Genomic DNA, 19639 nt, shown 5'->3' with positions numbered 1-19639 from the left:
GTAGGTAGGTGGGAAGGCTGTGTATGGGGTAGGTAGGTGGGAAGGCTGTGTATGGGGTAGGTATGTAGGGAAGGCTGTGTATGGGATAGGTAGGTGGGAAGGCTGTGTATGGGGTATGTAGTTGGGAAGGTAGGTGAAAGGATGGATGGCTGAAGAATTCATATTAGATTGTAGAGGAGAGAGTCGAGTTAGTGATCCTCCTCTGATTTTGAGGTGAGGGGAGCAGCAATATCAGCCCCTCCCCCCCCCTTGGTGATGTGACAATGGTGATTGGATGTTAGCCTTGGCACTCGCACCAGACAGTAGTGCTCACCCCTCCATAAGCATTACAATTGATTAAAAAAAATAATATAAATGATCCAAATATGAATCTAAATCCTATGACCGGACCGGTCCCGAGTATCTTTGGGCTTCAGGGTCCTCCTTTAAATGCCCACATTGCTGTCTGATGAGCACACGGTGACCTCACAGCTAGGGGGCAGCAACATGACGGGAGGGTGGCAGGCCGGGGCTGTAGCATTGGTTTAATGAATTATGTGTTGGGTGGTAATTGTTTTTTTTTTTTGTAAAACCTCAGAAGGTTCATATTTTGTCTCCTTTTTATAGGACTTGGTGATTTTCTTGGAAAAGCTGGTAAGAGTTTTTCTTCTATTCAGTTACAATGTTCATAAATCTCAGCACGTTCTATACAGCTCAGCCCTGGTGATCATTTCATCACTTTATTCCTCTTCTATCTAACTTTTATTGTTGTCTGATACCCTTACAAGATGACAGAGAGCCAGGAGGGCCTCCCAGCATATTCGGGGCCCCGTAGGGAATAGATATTGGCTTTAGTAGGAGCAAACATTTTATTTACCAAACAATATGGAAGACAAGAAAATATAAAGCCTGCTCACTACAATAGAGCACTAAAATCATGTATGTTACTTTTGTTTTATAAATGATTTTATTTCGACCCTTTTTGTCAGTAATTTTCTCTTCTGCTTCATTGACCAGCCAAAGCCTTAGTAATATTAAAGATCCTTTCCTTTACCACTGGGGCGTTCTGCACTCCTCCCCTTCTATCTGACCCTTCACTTATCCTACACTTCCTAATATATTTGCTTTATTGCCCAGTCCTATCCCTCCTGGGTTCCATGGACACTAACTGGAGATATGGCCTCCCCCAGGACTCCACAGCACCCCCACAGGCCATAATCCAGCCTGCACAGACCCGTCTACCTCCCCCGCACTTAGCGACCCAATAGATCACCTGCCTCCCTGCAAAGAGATGCTTTCCTTTCACAGCTCCCTGCCTACCTTGCACACCACATGCTTCTCCTTTGCTCTGCCCCCCAACCGATCACCTGCCTCCCTTGCAAATCTCCCCTGCAAACTACCTGCTTTTCCTGCACACCACTACCCAATAGATCACCTGCCTTTCTGCAAAGAACTGCTTCTCTTTCACAGCTCCCTCACAAACTACCTGCACACCCTGCACTCCATCTGCTTCTCCCTTGCTCAGCTCACCAACATATCACCTGCCTCCCTTGCACAGCTGTCCCAGAAACTACCTGCTTTTCCTGCACACCACCTGCCCCCCCCCACCTCTCAGCTACCCAATTGATCACCTGCCTTGCACAGCTTCCACACAAGCTTTTTGTATGCCCTGCACAGACCTGTCTGTCTCTCCCCACTCAGCTCCTAAACAGATCACCTGCCTCTCTCTCACAGCTCCCTCACAAACTACCTGCACACCACCTGTCCCCCTATAACACCTGGCCTATCTGCAACCCTCTATGGCGGCCCATGAACATGGATCCTGTAAGCCTCATGGGTTTTAGAGCACCAGGGTTGCCCACTGGGGTAGCAAATGCGTCATCCCAATTGCTAGGCAATATCTCAGCCTGTTACATTGAGTTTATTAGAATTTTTTGTACGGTGATCATCTTAGCTCAGCAGCTGCCCATTCACTGCTACAATTGCCACAAACTTTGTGTGGTGGCTCCTTCACTGGTATGGTGGCCATCTTTGTGTGGTGGCTCCTTCACTGGTATGGTGGCCATCTTTGTGTGATGGCTCTTCCTGTTTTGTATGGTGACTCAATGACAGCCCATTCACAGGTATAGCGGCCAGCATTGCTTGGTGTCCCCATTCCTGACATATTCTGGACCTGATTACCTCTGAATCTGGGACAATTAGGGGTAGGTGCTTTCTCCTGAACCTGACCATTCACAAATACTTGAGCATTCTGTTTATGGGCCAGACGATATCATCTGATGGTGGAATTGTGTTTGCACATATGACTGTTGCATTTCTGGCCTGTTAATGTCATATAAAAAGTCAATGGTTTCGATTGAGAAAGAACCTGACCCATAGCTGGCCGTATAACAGATTGTTATGGGGAGACTCCCGTGGCTTTCATACCAAGTCACCATACCAAGTCTACACCGCAAATCTCTCCTTGAAATAACAAACACTATAGAATTCTCCTGTGGGTCCTCAACCCAACTTGTACCCAGGATTAGCTGATACAGATTTTTGGTCGCCCCTTTGTTTGCACCAATCAATCTGTAGCATTGAGATCATGTGACTAACATTTACAACATTTACAATGCAATGAGAACCCTACCCCAGGGACATTTAGTTTTCTAAAGCCCTCACTTTGTAACATTTGCTTTTCCTTTGTCTTCTATTTGCAGCCACATTCTGTTCACATTTCTGGTGGTAATAACAGTAGGCCATGCCTGGGCTTACGGTCTCTTGCAATGGTTACTTAATGTGACAACACAGGGGCACATTAACAGCACAGGGTCAGAACGTTGACATTTATATCATTGTTAGCACCTGAAATTAGACTTTCATGGCAGGATCATGAGGGAATGTTTGATACATCCAGATATAAAAATGTGTTTTTGCTCATTTGAATAATAATAATAATAATTCAGAAATCACGGCCTGTTGGCATGAGTCATCCTGGCGTCTGATTGGCTCTACCCTCTCAATAAGAGTCCGCAGTTTGTGTAAAAGTTTGTTTTGAAACACTTAATGCGAGTAATAAGGCGTCCAGTCGAGGAACGGGAAAGGTCAGCCCTTCATGTACTATACAGCTGTTTGTTTTCCTGCGGCGGCAGAGCGTCCACCGGGACAGTAAAGTGCATATTGAGATGGATAATGAAGTGGCCAGACTATGAGAGCCGCTCTCCAGCAGGAAGATGAAGGCGTTTGAATGCAGGATGTCAGCGCTGGACTCTGTAACTCATGTTCCAGTCATGGTCGGCCTGGGAACAGTCATTATATTTATTAATAGTGCCAGCCTTAGTCATATCTAACAGAGAGCAAAAGCAGAGGAGTATCCCTGCCCAAATCCCGAGATCTACTGACTGCTGCAAAGACTGAGCTGCAATGCAAATCAATCACAGGCGACGCATGGATAAAACGCAGCAGTGTGCAACAAGGACACCCAATGCAGCCATCAATAACATCAGCGGGACAGCCCCCGCCGTGTACAGAAAGTTAAAGTTCTGTGTCCCTTCCTGTGATTGGTTGAGTAATGCTCACCGTGCATGTTACAGTCCGATTGTACAACCTACCAACACGGGGCGATCTGATTGGATGCAGATTTGATTAATCGTTTAGATCCTGATATGACACTAAGACATATCCCCGGCCTCCCATTTAGCTGCCCTCGTGCCTCCTCTTTGTTACATCTGCCCCTGTTCCCCCCCTTCATTACATCTGCCCCTGTTCTCCCCCTGTTCTCCCCCTTCATTACATCTGCCCCCATTCTTCCTCTATGTTACATCTGCCCCTGTTCTTCCCGTTCATTACATCTGCCCCTGTTTTTCCCGTTCATTACATCTGCCCCTGTTCCTCCCCTCCATTACATCTGCCCCCATTCCTTCCCTCTGTTACATCTGCCCTTGTTCCTCCCCTCCATTACATCTGCCCCTGTTCCTCCCCTTTGTTACATCTGCCCCTGTTCCTCCCCTCTGTTACATCTGCCCCTGTTCCTCCCCTCTGTTACATCTGCCCCTGTTCCTCCCCTTTGTTACATCTGCCCCTGTTCCTCCCCTCTGTTACATCTGCCCCTGTTCCTCCCCTCTGTTACATCTGCCCCTGTAATCTCCAATGGGGGTTCCAACCCGGTGTGGCACAACATTCGAAGGGAAAATGTCCATGCCCGCTCCTCCCATTGCGCATGTGTGCCACGTCCCCCATTGATTCCTGTGCATGGGCCCTGTACTTGGTGGCCCCAGAGGAGTGCAGATCATCCACAGGATATACGTGGCACAATATGGAACAGGAGAAATATCTGTTGGGGATATTTTTTCATAAAGACCACACAACAATGATGGCGGATGCCAAAATGTACCAGCATGTTCACTATGGTGTTAGATTAGTGCAACAAAGGAGAATTTGGTGATATAACCAGTATGTTGCATAGGATTGGGCCCTCGGGGGCCATTTCATTTGCTGACATCGTACAATTCGTTACATTTTCAGGGTATATCCCAGGCCACATTCATTGGACATGACTGGGGCGGTGCCCTTGTCTGGAATATGGCGCTTTTCTACCCAGAGCGAGTCCGGTAAGTGTCTGTAGTATACATTGTAACCACAATCCTATGAAGTAACCCTAAAAACAACGTGGGCCTATCTATGCAGGGCAGTGGCATCGCTGAATACGCCATTCTTCGCGGTCAATCCGGACGTCCCAGCCAGTGAACTGATCAAAGCAAACCCCCTCTTTGACTACCAAATCTATTTCCAGGAGCCGGTAAGTCCATGGAAAGGATCCATCTCTTTAGGTCCATTTCATTTGTTTTGTTGGATTTAAACCCTAACTCAGGGGCAAATATTACTGCAGGGGTAGGCAGGAGATCAACCTGAACAACATGGAGGACACAGATCACCAAGGCACAGGGAAGATAACTCAAGTAAACCACCAAAAAAATAAAGGGAGTCTAACCAGTTATAACCCAACTCAGGCTGCTCCTCCACCAATGTCTGGAAACATTTCCCTTCATTATGGCTGCCCCGGAAACTGTTGCAAAAATCCCATGAGTTCAAAACCACCATAGCACCAGTTTTGCCTTTGATGTGCCCCCCTCAATGGCCTGGCCCTGCTGGCGGTAATCCCTAATGACAGTAAGAGGAAGGATAGGGGATGGGGATCCTGCGTGTGGCTCTTCCATTGATAAAGGTCTTATAGTTACATGATGGGCCTATACCAGCCCAGTGGTCTACAATAAAATGACCCCTGCACCTTCTACAATGACGTAGGTTGTATACTCCAGATGAACAGAGACCGTCAGGGCATGCTGGGAGTTGTAGTGTGTCTGTTGCATCACACAATAACACCTTGTTTTTTTTTGTTTGTAGGGAGTTGGGGAGGCCGAGCTGGAGAAGAATCTAGAGCGAACATTTAAAATATTCTTCCGCGGGACAGGAGAGATGGTAAGTTTGTCCCTGCTTCTGTGGCTTTGTAATTGCATGGAGAAAACTTTGTGTATGGTCCACGGTGGGTGACCACAGGCAGGCAAAGGTCCCATGAAGGATGGCGAGACATCAAGTCGTGGGTGCAGCAGGGCTCACGTCTGTGTACATATGCCAGCCCCTCCTCCCAACCATGACCTCTGCATTTCATAGAGAAGCACACAGACCCAGTGACAACACTGGGTATGAAAATGAATATATGATTGGTTTGTTGATGAAAGGAGGAATCATAGAAGGTAAAGTATTACCAGATTGAGCTTGAAAATTCGCAGGTTACAAAGTCAGCAGATCATTTGCAGAAACAATATTCTACAAATGTACCTAGAGATCAGAGAGGTAGGGCCCTTTAAACAGAGTCACGTTTTTGTGATAAAACCCTTCCTAACAGCCCCATCTACAGATCTCACCTGACCCTCCTCCATCTTCCTCCTGCATTATTAAACGCTGAAATCGGATAAATCCTCCCGTGTTTCTGATGCGTGAAAATCTCAGCGCTGCCCAGATCCTATCATTACACACTTTAACGCTACATGACCCACCACTTATCGGAAAATAGCCCGGATACGATACACCAGCCTCATCAATTGTTTACTGGTCTTCCTCAATACGCCTGTAACGGTACCCCGTCTGGGCGTCATGGCTGCCGTCGCGCCAAGAGAGAGCACTTAATATATTTTTTAACACTTGGACAATCGTCATTAAGGTCTGCTTGTTGTGTTTTGTAAGAGCTACAAAAGCCAGGTCTGCGGGGAACGTCGCATGTTAACTTATTGTTGTGATAGACAGAAGGTGAAAGTGATCCGGGGAGCGACCGTTCCACCAACTCTCGTCACCCCTGTGTCACCTTGCGCTCCCAACACAGCCGGGCTCCGATTTCCTGAATGTTCCGACATTCACCAGAGCAGAATGAGAATAAAGGAGAGAGTAAAAGATTAGTACAAACCAGACCGGGACGAGGTGCTCAATGCTACCCAGATAAATAATTGAGGGGGTTCTAAATCTGTACCAGATGGAGGTTACAGCAGGAGGAGGGCGGCCCGGGGTAAGAACAGGGCACAGGGAGCGTGCAGAGTGTACTATGTATAATCAGGATATAAATCATGTTCCCTGGCTGTTGGATTCTGCTACAGCTGCTAGGGAAACTTTGGTGAGAGTTGGAACGGGGAAAATTTTTTAGTTCTCCAGTCTTGGAGAGCTTTAATAAATCGGGCCCTTTGTGTCCATTTCCCAAAGTTTGCACACACCTCTGGGGGGGCGTATCATCTGGCATAGGTGATCTATGACAACCTAGCCAAGCTTTGCCAGTCAGTGGGTCAGCAGTCATTTTGACTGAGCAATTTCTGGATCATTTCCCTGACAAAACGCTGTTCATTTTGCATATGATCTTCCACACTTGCATTACACCTACTGTACCTGTTACTCCATCTTCCTTATGAGCGGCACTTTGACGCTTCATTCAGTGACGAGTTAATAGACGCTTAGAAGCAAATCATACAATCCATCAATAAAGGAGTAGAGCAGGGGTCTAATTCACACATGACGGATGGCTCCGATTCAAGAGGTGACTTTCTACGTTGCCGTATTTATCACGTCGCCTCATTTCAGGCGTAAGTTGTAAGTCGTTTGTCATGCACTGAGCTGTGATCACATACTATGCTCCATCATTCAGAAACGCTGCTTTCCAGAGGTGCTTCATCATCAAGAACGTGGAAATATGGAACGCAAAATACGACATGCCTGTTGCGTATGTTGTCATAGACTGTGACTGGTGAGGGGGACATCAGACAGTGACTATGGTGAGGATATTAGACTGTGACTATGGTGAGGACATTAGACTGTGACTATGGTGAGGACATTACACTGTGACTATGGTGAGAATATTAGACTGTGACTATGGTGGGGACATTAGACTTTGACTATTTGATTGTAGTATGTGTGACTTTGAATCTTTTTGTGTTTCTGTAGGAAAAAATCCAACGTTTAAACACAAGCAGCGTACAAGAAAGAGGTAATTTCCTGGATTCGATCTAATAGTGGATCACCTCTGGCTCCATATAGACCCCTTAATTCCAGTAAATAACCAATCTTCTAAATAACAAATTGCTTTTAAATATTGTAATGAAATATCATGTACTTGTATACACTGTATAGTCCAAAGCTTGTGAACCCCTGGGCACCAAACCTGCATGAGCTTGTTAGACATCCTATTCCAAAATCAGGGTCAGTAATATGGAGCTTGTCCCCTCCACCGCCAATATTATTAAGTTAGTCCCCTCGACAGCTAATAATATGAAGTTGGTCCCCTCCACAGCCAATATTATGAATGTTTGTCCCCTCTAAGGCCAATTATATGGAGCTGGTCCCCTCTAGGGGGAATTATATGGACCTGGCTCCCTCTAACGGCAATTATATAGAGTTGGTCCCCTCCACCGCCAATAATAGGATGTTTGTAACCTCCACCGCCAGTAATAGGGAGTTGGTCCCCTCCACGGCCAATAATTTGGAGTTGATCCCCATTTGCGGCCAATATTATGGAGTTGGTCCCCTTCACGGCCAAAAATATGAACTTGGTCCCCTTTACAGCCAATAATATGGAGTTGGTCCTCTCCACGACCAATAATAAGGATTTTCCCCCCAACCATCGCACTGTTCCAATTTCCCCCAAAAGTGTTCAGTAGGGTTGAAACCGGTGCTATGTACAGGACACTCGAGTTCCTCCACACTAGGCTTGTCACATCAGAACACCACACCTGTACCTGATAGAGGGTTCACATACTTTTGTCAATACAGTGAATTAATAATTATGTATTATTACTTAGCTTCCATTTTTTATAACTGGGGGATCACAGATCAGCTGATGCCTAACAGTGATTACAATCTCCTAAAATAGTTTGATTTTCAATTAAAAACATTTCCCCAAACTTACCCCATGGTGCAACTATTCTCAACTCTCAAGAACCCCTGGAAAAAAATTTTACATTTAGAAGAACCCCTATTAAAACCAATAAATGGGAACATTAACCTTATGTTGCTGGTTAGGGGTAAGTACCCCCTTTACAAACGGCTACAAACATCAAATGTGAGGTCAATAGGCCACAAGGAACCTCTGGAGGAACCCTGGTTGGGAATGGCTGCCCCGGCATCTGTCGTTAAACCTTTTTTAATGAATTCACGTCTTATGTTTAGGACGGCTCTAGAATACGAGCTTTCTTTTTCCCTGACACCCAGAATTATGTTTACTGTCCCCTCCCTTTTCAAAATTCACATCACTTAAATAAGTTGGTGATTCTCTGTTATAGTAACATTTCTTCTTATTTCACATGGAGGAACCCCTGAAATAAAGTTCACCTATGGTGCCCTCTTCACCTAACAATCTTCTGGGTTTGGGATCTTCTGCCATCTTGACTGGCCTGGCTGGAATGATGTAACTCACATTCATGCCCATGGGGATGATTATTCATTTCATTACAGAGACATGCAAAGAACGTACACTGAGGTCACATGTTCCTCCATAGACAAAGTGACCGACAAGGTGTTGGTGGCCTTTAGCCGGAAAATACTACAAGAACTGTCTTATGTGTAACAAACCCTCTATAATAGTCCGCCCTTTAGATACCAGAACAAGGTCCACAGAACTGATGGCAAAATGGCCCAAGTGCAGCCCCCATTCCCCAGAAGCTCTGAACTACATCAGCATAGGTTCCTAATTCTGCTTGTTTTCCATCCCCACTTTATTATTATTATTATTAATAAACATTATTTAGCGCCAACATATTACGCAGCGCTGTACATTAAATAGGTGTTGCAAATGACAGACAGATACAGACACAGGAGGAGGAGAGGACCCTTCCCCAAGAGCTCACAATCTTCTGAAATGCCTAAGGCAGCCACTGTATCTGCCTGCCCATTGGTCCAGCCCTGTATTAGGATTACTATAATCATAATTTCCTGAATATCATTGCCTGGGTTCTGCATTCCTTGCCTGTGCTAAAGAACGTTCTGATCGTATGTCACGTTGATTTGTTGTTACAGGAGGGCTGTTTGTGGGTCTCCCAGAGGAAATACCGCGCAGTAAAATTTTAAGTGAAGCCGACCTGCAGTATTACATCAAACAGTTCAAAAAGAGCGGATTCAGGTAATGTGAATGGCTGCAATATAAAATACAAATAGTGCTGCTTAGCCCTCTATGTTGTATCTGGCCCCAAGGATAATAAACTAAAACTTAGGGGACCAAAACATGGCTGCACCCATACATTGGGGGAAAAAAACCTGGGTTCCTAGTTATGTAAATTGGCTCGGTTACCCTTTGCCTCCCATTGGTCAGTGATGTGCCCACTTTAATAAGGAAGTGATAGTGATTGGCAGGTTGGTGCTCTATAATGTTACAGCCTGACATACAGGATCTGATTTATTAAAGCTCTACAAGGCTGGAGAGGATACACTTTTCATCAGTAAAGCTGAGTGATCCAGCATACCTGGAATGGATCTGGTCCATCTGAAATGTATTCCAGGTTTGCTGGATCCCCCAGCTTCACTGATAAAAAAGTGTATCCTTTCCAGCCTTGAACAGATTCCATGCACTGACACCAAGGCTCCCATTAGCTCAGGAGAATCAGAACAGCCCTTGTCATATCCTTGCCAGAAGGGGGTTGTATTGTGCAGATTTATAGCTGCACCATATTTATCAATATGACAAGCTTTTCAAAAAGCACACATTTCATTTTAGTGCACATTGACATTGTTGTATTCTTGCTCCTCCATATTTTGTTATTGTATGAAATAAAGAGATTTATAGATAAGCCACTAGAGGGAGCTATTAATTTGCAATTTCTCTTCCTCTTTATATAATTCCTAATATAGAAATATAGCTCCTCCCACTTCCAATGTACAGATCCTCATATTAATTATATCCTCAGGACAATCCTTTCCTATAAATAACCCTTTTAACAGATTCCCAGGACCACCTCAAATTGTGTTTTTTTGACATAAAAGTAAAGAAAATATAATAAAGTAACAAAAAATCATTTTCCTGTAAATGCTGAATTTGAAATATAGCATTGGTGAAATTCGTAACTTTTCCAGTCTCTCTCCTTCCTTCTATCAGGGGACCATTAAACTGGTACAGAAACATGGACCGGACCTGGGATTGGGTTAGAACTGCCCATAAGTGGAAGGTAGGTGGAGATATCTGTGATTGCATGTAGAAAGCAGAGAGGGTCTGGGGTATCGGCACCATAATGTTTCAGCACTAGATTACCTTTCCTGTAATGCTAAACCCTTCTAGATGGCATCTTAAGGCCTTGCTTGTATTCCTATCAGCTGGTGCAAAGGATGAGGATGATGGGGATGCAAGCAATGGATAAAGTTGTCATGTGGTGGGGGTTAGGATTACAGGAAAGCTTTGGATCGGAGATATGATGAAGGGTTGGGGTACACAGAGAGTTAATAGTGTTAGGGTTAGTGTTCAGGGAAGGGTTTGTGTTTGTCCTTACACTAATGACTGCTATTTATTTGTGTTTCAGATCCTGGTGCCGGCACTGATGGTAACAGCTGGGAGGGATCCTGTCCTACTGCCCGCCATGTCCACCGGCATGGAGAATCGGGTGAGCTCAGCGGCGCCTCTAGTGGAAGAATCAATCCATTTTTGTGTCGCATATTCCAAGTAGCTTTGATTTCATTGCAAATCCCACATAAATGTTGTGATCAGACCCCACCCCAGAGGAGCTGACACCCCAATGTACTGACACACACATATGCTTAATTCAGTATAATATGAGGGGTGGTTCTGTAGTCACCTCTTGTCCCCTGGTGACAACGCTGCTCCTCCATTGGTAGTGTAGAGAGTGAAGGTTGTCACCCAAGAACAGGAAGTGTATTACTAGCAGGATCAACACATGTCAAAAAGACAGAACTGTCAGACATTTATTTTCCTTTTTTCAGATCCCCAATCTTACAAGAGGGCACATAGAAGAGTGCGGACACTGGACACAAATGGAGAGGTAAGGAGATAACTATAACTATATAAATGTCTGTCACTTTCCTCCTCCTCCCAACACATAACTTTGTTGGCAATATTCTGTACTCTTTCATTTGCTTTACATGCCCCCCTTTATCCTTTCATTTCTCATTCTTCTTTACATTTCTTTTTCCTTTAACATTTCTGTTATTCCCCATCTGTTCCCTTTACTTTTCTCTTTTCTTTCTCCTCCCCCTACTTTTTCAGCACACTCCCTTTCATTTATTTTTCCCTTTTTTATTTGCTTGTCCTTCCAATTCCTTTTCTTTTCATTTTCTTTTTCCTCTTTTTATTTCCTTTTTTCTCTTTTCAGGTTCCCTTTCCTCTTTTTATTTTCTTTTTCCTTTTCATTTCCTTTTTTCTCTTTTTATTTCCTTTTAATCGTTTCATTTTCTTTTTCCTTTTTATTTCCTTTTTCCCATTTTATTTGCTTTACCTCTTTTTATTTGCCTCCCTTCTTCATTCTCTCCCCTTTTCCTCTCTTTTTTTCCCCCATTCCTTCCTCCTTCATTTCCTCGCCTGGTCCTTTTTTTTTCTGTTCTCAGTCATTTCCATTCTTTCCTTTCCCTTTACTTCCTCCCCTTCTGACCTATAACCTCGTCATATACAAGAATCCGATCACTGAACATTTTTTCCACATTTCCACCATCTTCTGCATTTTCATACATTGGTGATATCTTCTGAATCCAAAAGTAAAATTAAAACTGACTGTGAACCAATCAGGATTAATAATCATTGATTTTAGACAAATCTGTTACAATCACAGCGGTACTAAAATGCCATTCTGAAAATGTAAGTGCATCCGTATGCCTTGTACACCAAACTTGCTGTTACAGCTCCCTATGAATAAAGAATGATCTGGAAATCTGCAGCGTATACTATGGGTATTACTGTGAGCATTTCCCCTGGCAGTAGGAAGAATAAACCTCCCTGTACATGTTGGAATGTTCCATCCCGCATCTTTCCCGGTTCCAGTGATCTCCCGAGAATCCGTCCATCCTTCCACCCATCTGTTCACTTTTACATCCATCCATCCATCTATTCTTCCATCCATCCTTCCATGTAACAATCCTGTAAAGTGTTGCTACCCGCCGCTGACATTTTCGGCGTCTCGTAGCAGAGAAGATCCGATGACCGGTTTGATGACCGGTTTGATAGCTGATAAAAACTTTCATTACAAATTGGGTCAGCGCCTCTGGTAACTCCGGCTCTGTTGGCGGCTTTGATTTAACCTCTGCTCTGGGGTTACATTTCAAGATTGCCCCGTTAGGTGCGGGGAGATTGTGTTTTCCTGAAAGGGATCACAGCCTCTGTACACAGGGCCCTCTCGATGAAGGTAATTGGTTTTCAGTCCATCGCACCTCCGATAAATTGTGAGGATCGGTGTTTATTGGTGCTGTTCAGTGCCGGCTCCAGGAGCTTCAGTCACCTCTATAGCAATAGACATTCAGAGGGTTGTTTAGGGCCTCCGTCTGCTTTTTATTGCTGTGTAGTGTATGAGTGTATAAAGGAGGAAAAGCAGAACATAAACTGTCCAGATTCAGTTTTATTTAAAGTCTCACGTTATAAATATATAAAGCTAAACCGACATTGAAACACTAATGACCTCTTGGGGATCCAATTACAGTTCATACTTCAATACCAAGCCCTGGCGAAGGAGAAACCTTTGACCGAAACACGTTGGGTTTTTATAATAACTCTGGATTTTTTATGTTATGTTTCTTCCTTTCATTAACAGTCCCTGTTTGAGCAAAGAGTTGCCTTTCAAGATCCAAAGCTGGGAGAGGCGCCTGGGGAGAGTCAACCCCTCTATACCACTGATCACCTGATTGGGAACATCCAAAGCTATTGGAGATCCAATGCTCCGCCCCCTCATCCACAAACACTCCTACCTTTTTTCTCCTCCCACATTGTTATTGCTGGCAGTGACTACATTGTAGATTCCCCCATGCAGGGTTAGTATTCCCCCCTTGGGGAACACTAATAACCCTTTGGGGATCCAAAACAGTTCATTCTTCATTTAACAATACCAAGCCCTGATGAAGGAGAAACATTTGACCGAAACGTGTTGGGTTTTTTATGATATAAAACTCTGTTCTGTTTCTTCTGTTACATTCCCTGTCCCTGCTGGAGCAAAGAGTTGCCTTTCATGAACCAAAGCTGGGGGAGGTGCTTGGGGAGAATCATCCCCTCTATACCACTGATCACCTGATTGAGAACATTCAAAGCTATTGGAGATCCAATGCTCCGCCCCCTCATCCACAAACACGCCTACTTTTTTTCTCCTCCCACAGCTGGTAGAGGTGCCTGGGGAGAATCATCCCCTCTATACCACTGATCACCTGATTAAGAACATCCAAAGCTATTGGAGATCCAATTCTCCGCCCCCTCATCCACAAACACGCCCACGCCTACCTTGTTTCTCCTCCCACATTGTCATTGCTGGCTATATTGTAGATTTTCCCATGCATGGACAGTATCCCTCTGCACTTTTTTTGTACCTAATAGATTGGAAAAAGGGAAAGAAGAAAATTGATAAAGTCCAGGTTCTATTTTTTGTGTCATAGAAATCCGACACATTTTGGTGTTCAAAGGCTCCCACTTCGTCAGGGGCCGTTGAATGTTAGGGAATGAGAAAAGCACAGTAATCCAGAGGAACAAGCTATGGACATTTGTCAGGTGATTCTTGTCGGAGATGAACGGGTTGGGAAATTCTGATGTGTAAGGTGGTCACCTGACATCGTTCATCAATCATGGCGGATTGTTGAACAGCTGGTCAGGAAAGACTGATGTTGACTTATATAAAGGAATGCACAACGGGGTGCTGCTCTCTGATCCTCGCCTCTTCACTTTCGATAGAACAAGCTGAGAACAACCCGGTCTCCTGCTCAGACTGTGCTGGGTGACAAAGCTGTATACAATTTAGGGCTGGATGATGGGACCTATCCTTTTTTTTGGCAGCGGAATTTGATATCGTCGGTGTATTCAGAAATCCAGAACATGTAAACTTTTATTTTATCATTATTTATTCCTGGCTGTCAGACATAAAGTCATGCGGTGTGATCAGCGTTATTAATATTCACTGTCAGGAAGATAAAACAAAACGGAGTCTGCGGAGCGTCTTAGAGTAGGAGTAATGAGCCGATTATGTTCGAGTCGCCTTCCCTGCTACAGAATAATGGCCGAGGTTCCCTCATTCATTTACTCCATGCAGAAACCAGCGATACATTATGTAACGTTCACTCTTCCAGGGCCGGACTCCCAGAATCCTTTGCTGTACTGATTCTTATTATACTGTAAGTAATGTGCAATCATCCAGTGTGACTCCATGAAGGAACATCCTGTAATACAGACCGGTCACTGCTGATCTCTGTGCTAGTGCAGGATGACTGGTCTGGTCTCCGCCCCTTCCTGTTGTTTTCTGCAGGCAGCCTGTAGTGGGTGGGGACTGCTAGGCCCCTCCCACAGCTTTGATGTCTCCATAGGCTAAGCAAGGCTAACCACTATCTGTGAATTGTTATTGGGAATTATAGGAGTAAGCTGTGTTTGCTTCTTTGACAGTTTTGCTGCGATCTCTGTGTATGAACCTCCAGGTCTCTCACAGTATTCAGCGATTATGACACTATTAACTATATAACCCCTTGTACACCTTAACAACCTACAGTGTTCTTCCCGGACCCTTTTAGTTGGGTGCACCACCCATCACTTTTAAGTACCCACCTGACTGTGTTTAGGTGGTTACACAATACAGAAGCCACCATCCGTCTACACCTCCAAAGGCCATTTTGGTATTCACAACGTCACTTGTCCAAATCAATCCAATTCAAATCAGTGCCCTCATTCTCTGCCTAAAATACCCCCCTTCCTTCTCAGGGACCATTGTAACCAATGCTTTGGAGTGTATATAGGGCAGATCTCTGCAGAGAGATCACTGCTTCCACATAGAGTACAGGAATCCTTCTCTGCAGCATGCAGGCTGTAAAGCTTGGAACACCCTGCACATATCCTTGCCCACTCATATCATTCGTGGCTAATTTTGAAGCAAAAGAATTGTAATATATTACAGTGAACCTGTAACTCACCCAGCTTCTCCCGCGCTGTTTGCTGATTTCCAGGCTCAGATGGGAAATCATATCGCCTGTCACTCATACTGATACACGGCCATTCCCTCCTGACCTATCACTGACTTCCTTTTGATTTAACACATAATCTGATCATATTTGCACACCTGATCCTCTCCGGAGCCATCATAGCCGCATAGGCCGCTGACCTTCATCATAAATCTCATGTGCTGGAACGATTCGTGTCAAATGGGGGCACAGGACTGACCGGCTGAATCTAGATTGTGACAGCTGCTTCATAGAATGGTGTGCAGGGCCAGTGAAAGCAGTATGACACCCTATAGGAAGGGGGCACCAGTGGGAACAGGGGCTTCTATGAAGAACTAAGCAGGCCATTTTATTACAAACCCATATGATACATTTCAATATCATGGAGAACTACAAAGCAAATACCTTATTCAATATCGGCTCATTCACCCATCATTTCACCCATTTCTGATGTATAAATAAATACCCCTAACAATTCATACACAAAACACATTTGTTGATTCTGCAACCAAAGTCCTTCAGCCAGCTGTACGAATGTCAGGGGGTAGAAATGTGAAGGGAAATCTTCATGGGTGGGAAAGGGGGAGGAGTCTTTGTAAATTCCAGATTCAGCTATTGAGTTCTGTAACCAACAGCAAAGGAATGATTAGCAACAGTGGCACGACCAATCATTGTCAGGTGCACAGCCATATAAATAATCAATATCTGTCTATCCACCAACAAAGCTGAAATCTGATTGGCCAGGGCATCTGAATCTTGTCAGGTGTTCTGGATCCAGAATTCTGACATCTGATTGGCCAGGGCATCTGAATCTTGTCAGGTGTTCTGCATCCAGAATTCTGACATCTGATTGGCCAGTGCAGCTAATTCATGGCAGTAAATTATTGGGCAAACATCCTGAATCCCACTGACATCCTTTTTGTTTCTCTTTTTGCAGGCCGGCCGCCCTAAACGAAATCCTCATCAAGTGGCTGGGAGAAGTTCACGCCCCGTCCGTCCCCTCCAAGCTGTGAGCGCCTCCTCTTTATACCCTGGCGGATTTTTTCATTCCAGAGGCAGAGACAACACGGAGCGGGGTAATTGCCCGCTGGTCATACTGCTAATTTGGGAATTAATTCTACATTGCTATAGATTCCTCAGAAGAGGTGGAATGAATAATAATACGATTAATCCAATTAAAGATTGTGAATGAGTACGCGCCTGTTCATGGCAAATTTATAAATCTAATGAGTTAACGAAACAGTCGAAAATAGACGCGGCTGTCACATGGTGCGTCCGTCACGCCTGTCACCTCTATCAGTGTGGAGATCTCAAGTCACAGTCATCAAATTAAGAATGAATACAGAGCAACGAGCACATCATCGTATATGAGGAATATATACAGCGGGTTATGCTGTGTATAGGCTGCGGGGAGTTGTCACTTTTTCCCTCTCTGGTTATCCAAAATAAAACCTTTCCACTTTCTCTGGCTGGACACTTAGAGGCCGCAGAGCGACTACAACGGATGCTCCTTGCCTAAAAGGAAACTATGCCATAATTCTTTGAATTTTGTATATTGGATGGGAAGGGGTTGTCACACTTCGTATTCTCTACAACACAATGGGGTGGCTACAACTAAAGACACGGAGCATGAATTGTAGCCACAGGCATCAAGGTCTCGGCCTGAATCCCCTTGCAAATATACAATAACCTCTGAATCACTTGTATACAAAGAAGGTGATCTCCAGGAGCACCCACAGTCCCCATTGGTTAGGTGAATGATGACCAGAGATGAGTTTTCCATCCAATCCCTATGTGTGTAGACCGAGACTTCAGCTTATATTACATACCCAGTAAAATGATTGGGGTCACCCAAGCCGCCATCTTTTTTTAAGGAGTCCAAATACAAAGGTAGCTATGAAGGGAGAATTGAGAGGTGATGAATGAATGGTGAATCATTTTATGCCGATGCTCGTTAGTTCGTGATCTGCTAGCTAGTGCGACGGGCCGCAGCCTATGATGTATTTGTGATGAAGATTTCAAGACTACAGAGCAATGCCACTGAGAAAAGGAACAGGGGCAACCCAGCCAAGGAGGAAGTATTGGAAGAGAAACTGGGAACACAGGAAGGTTGGCACCCCTCATAATGGGCACAACGTTCCCACTTGGCTTGATCATTCCGCAGACTGCAGTCAGTATTTAGGATAACATTATTGGAGCCTCTGATTTCCATATTCATAGCTGAATGTTCGGAGTTAATCGCCTTCATCCCTCTTTTTGATGACACATTTAGTACATTGTAGCACCATAAAAAGAAGCAATTAGTGCGTCACCTCTGATAAACCTTCCTCCCAGAAGCCTTGTTCCATACGGAGGGGGTCACCATTCATCACAACCATAATCCGCTCTCTGGCAGCCCATTGACTGCACCTCAACCAACTTTTATCACAGCCCCCCCCCAGCCCTGTTCTTCAATTATTCAGCTTTGTGCTGCCGATGGGAGCTGTCACTGCTTAATGATAATAAATCTGATTGGAACAAAGAGAAGATATCGGCCATATGTGCGATCGATACGGCCTGAGATGGGCCCATAAATCAAAGTGAAATGCCCAAAAATCCCGACGATCGGACTGCAGTACTTGTACCTGACTCCGGTGTAATAAAAGGTTCTGAAAGAGTAAATAATCCCCAATGATTCTGCCATGGAGGTCCTTGTGAAGACACCGTCAGCTTAGAGGAAGCTTTGCTTTCCTGCGTTGTCACCCTGCCCAAAGCATGATCCACAGTCACTGTCATGATCCTGGTCCGGTGCAATGATCTGACAGATGTATCGGCAACGTTGTCACCTGGGGCAATAAAAAGATTGCCAGGGTCAATTTAATACATTTGATTTTTCATATGTGTGACCATTTCAGCTGCCAAAGCATTTATAAATCTATTTCTATGACCCCAATTTTTCTCAATGCATTTTTTAGAGCAAATTCATAAAACTTACATCCACAGTGCCCTAATTGCACGGGTAAGAGTGACTTTTGCATGTGGTTGGAGTAGGGGTGATACTTAAAAGTGACGGGTGGAGTGCCCAGCTAAAAGGGCCTGGGAGAAACACTAAATTTTTGGAAGGCAATACAAGGTACAAATTTCTATTTATATGTGTTAATAATAACCTGCAGTTTATTCATCCAGTGACTATTTGATTGACTTTTTGGGGTTAGGAATGAATTTTCAGATTGGCCCACGGCTTCAAGCAATTTTTTTGGCCTCTCTGCTTCAGCTGCGTGTTTAGCATTCTGCAGATTTAGGTTTTTAATTATTGGTTCTCTATTGATTGAAGGACTCGGTGTCTTTGTTTTATAATCTGCCCAGCTATGTAACAGATGTAAGACATAATAGAATCCAATCGGTCTATTTATAAAGCATTCAATGGGACATTCATCAGACGTGGTGGAGAAATGAATCACTGCAATTGAAAACACATGGAGCTGGAAGATTCTCTGCCAGGGAATGTTTGGTGAATGCAAAATATAAAAGTCATATGTAGATCTATTCATAGTTACATAGGTCAGGTTGAAAACAAAGACACAAGTCCATCAAGTTCACCCACTAGGGAAATAAACATATACCAGATATAAAACCCTATGGACATAGTTGATCCAGAGGAAGGCTAAAAAAACCCGGGTACAATTTGCTCCACCGGGGAATATAAAAACGTTCCTGATTCCTCGAGTCTGTTCCCTGGATCAGCAGTCTCTTGGGTTGAAAAAAATGAATGTTTTACTGCATGATGAATAGTGCAGGGCAGTGCCATTCATCCTAAATGCCACCCAGTGTACCAGTGTTGGTTAGTGGTAGGTTGGTGCTCTTCTAAACACAACCCAGATCAGTGTTCTCCCCGGCCCCTTTTAGCTGGGCGCACCACCCAGCACTTGAGTTGGGTCACAACGCAGGGGCTGCAATTTTTCTGGGGACAATGCTACATAGAATGGGCCTGGAAATTTGTGTTTCCCTTTAGATCTTTGACTACAGCGAGCTGTAGCTGCTTTTATTGATTTCAGCT

The 19639-nt window shown here is 44.4% G+C and overlaps 1 protein-coding gene across 1 annotated transcript in view; it reads left to right on the top strand.

The window, feature by feature from the left end:
• Positions 1-18535, top strand: part of EPHX2 (epoxide hydrolase 2) — a gene marked incomplete in the record, with an annotated part of 29511 nt that extends 10976 nt beyond the window's left edge. The window contains 10 exon segments of the mRNA XM_072407205.1: positions 607-633; positions 4486-4571; positions 4648-4759; positions 5365-5439; positions 7444-7486; positions 9511-9613; positions 10583-10652; positions 11001-11081; positions 11419-11477; positions 16541-18535. Coding sequence (XP_072263306.1) covers positions 607-633; positions 4486-4571; positions 4648-4759; positions 5365-5439; positions 7444-7486; positions 9511-9613; positions 10583-10652; positions 11001-11081; positions 11419-11477; positions 16541-16616 — 732 coding nt within the window.
• Between the last annotated feature and the right edge of the window lie 1104 nt (positions 18536-19639).

The sequence above is a fragment of the Pyxicephalus adspersus genome, chromosome 4 (assembly GCF_032062135.1).
Source record: "Pyxicephalus adspersus chromosome 4, UCB_Pads_2.0, whole genome shotgun sequence".
Classification (NCBI taxonomy): domain Eukaryota; kingdom Metazoa; phylum Chordata; class Amphibia; order Anura; family Pyxicephalidae; genus Pyxicephalus; species Pyxicephalus adspersus.
The sequence above is the reverse complement of the archived record's forward strand: the minus strand, read 5'-3'. Positions and strand labels throughout refer to the sequence as shown.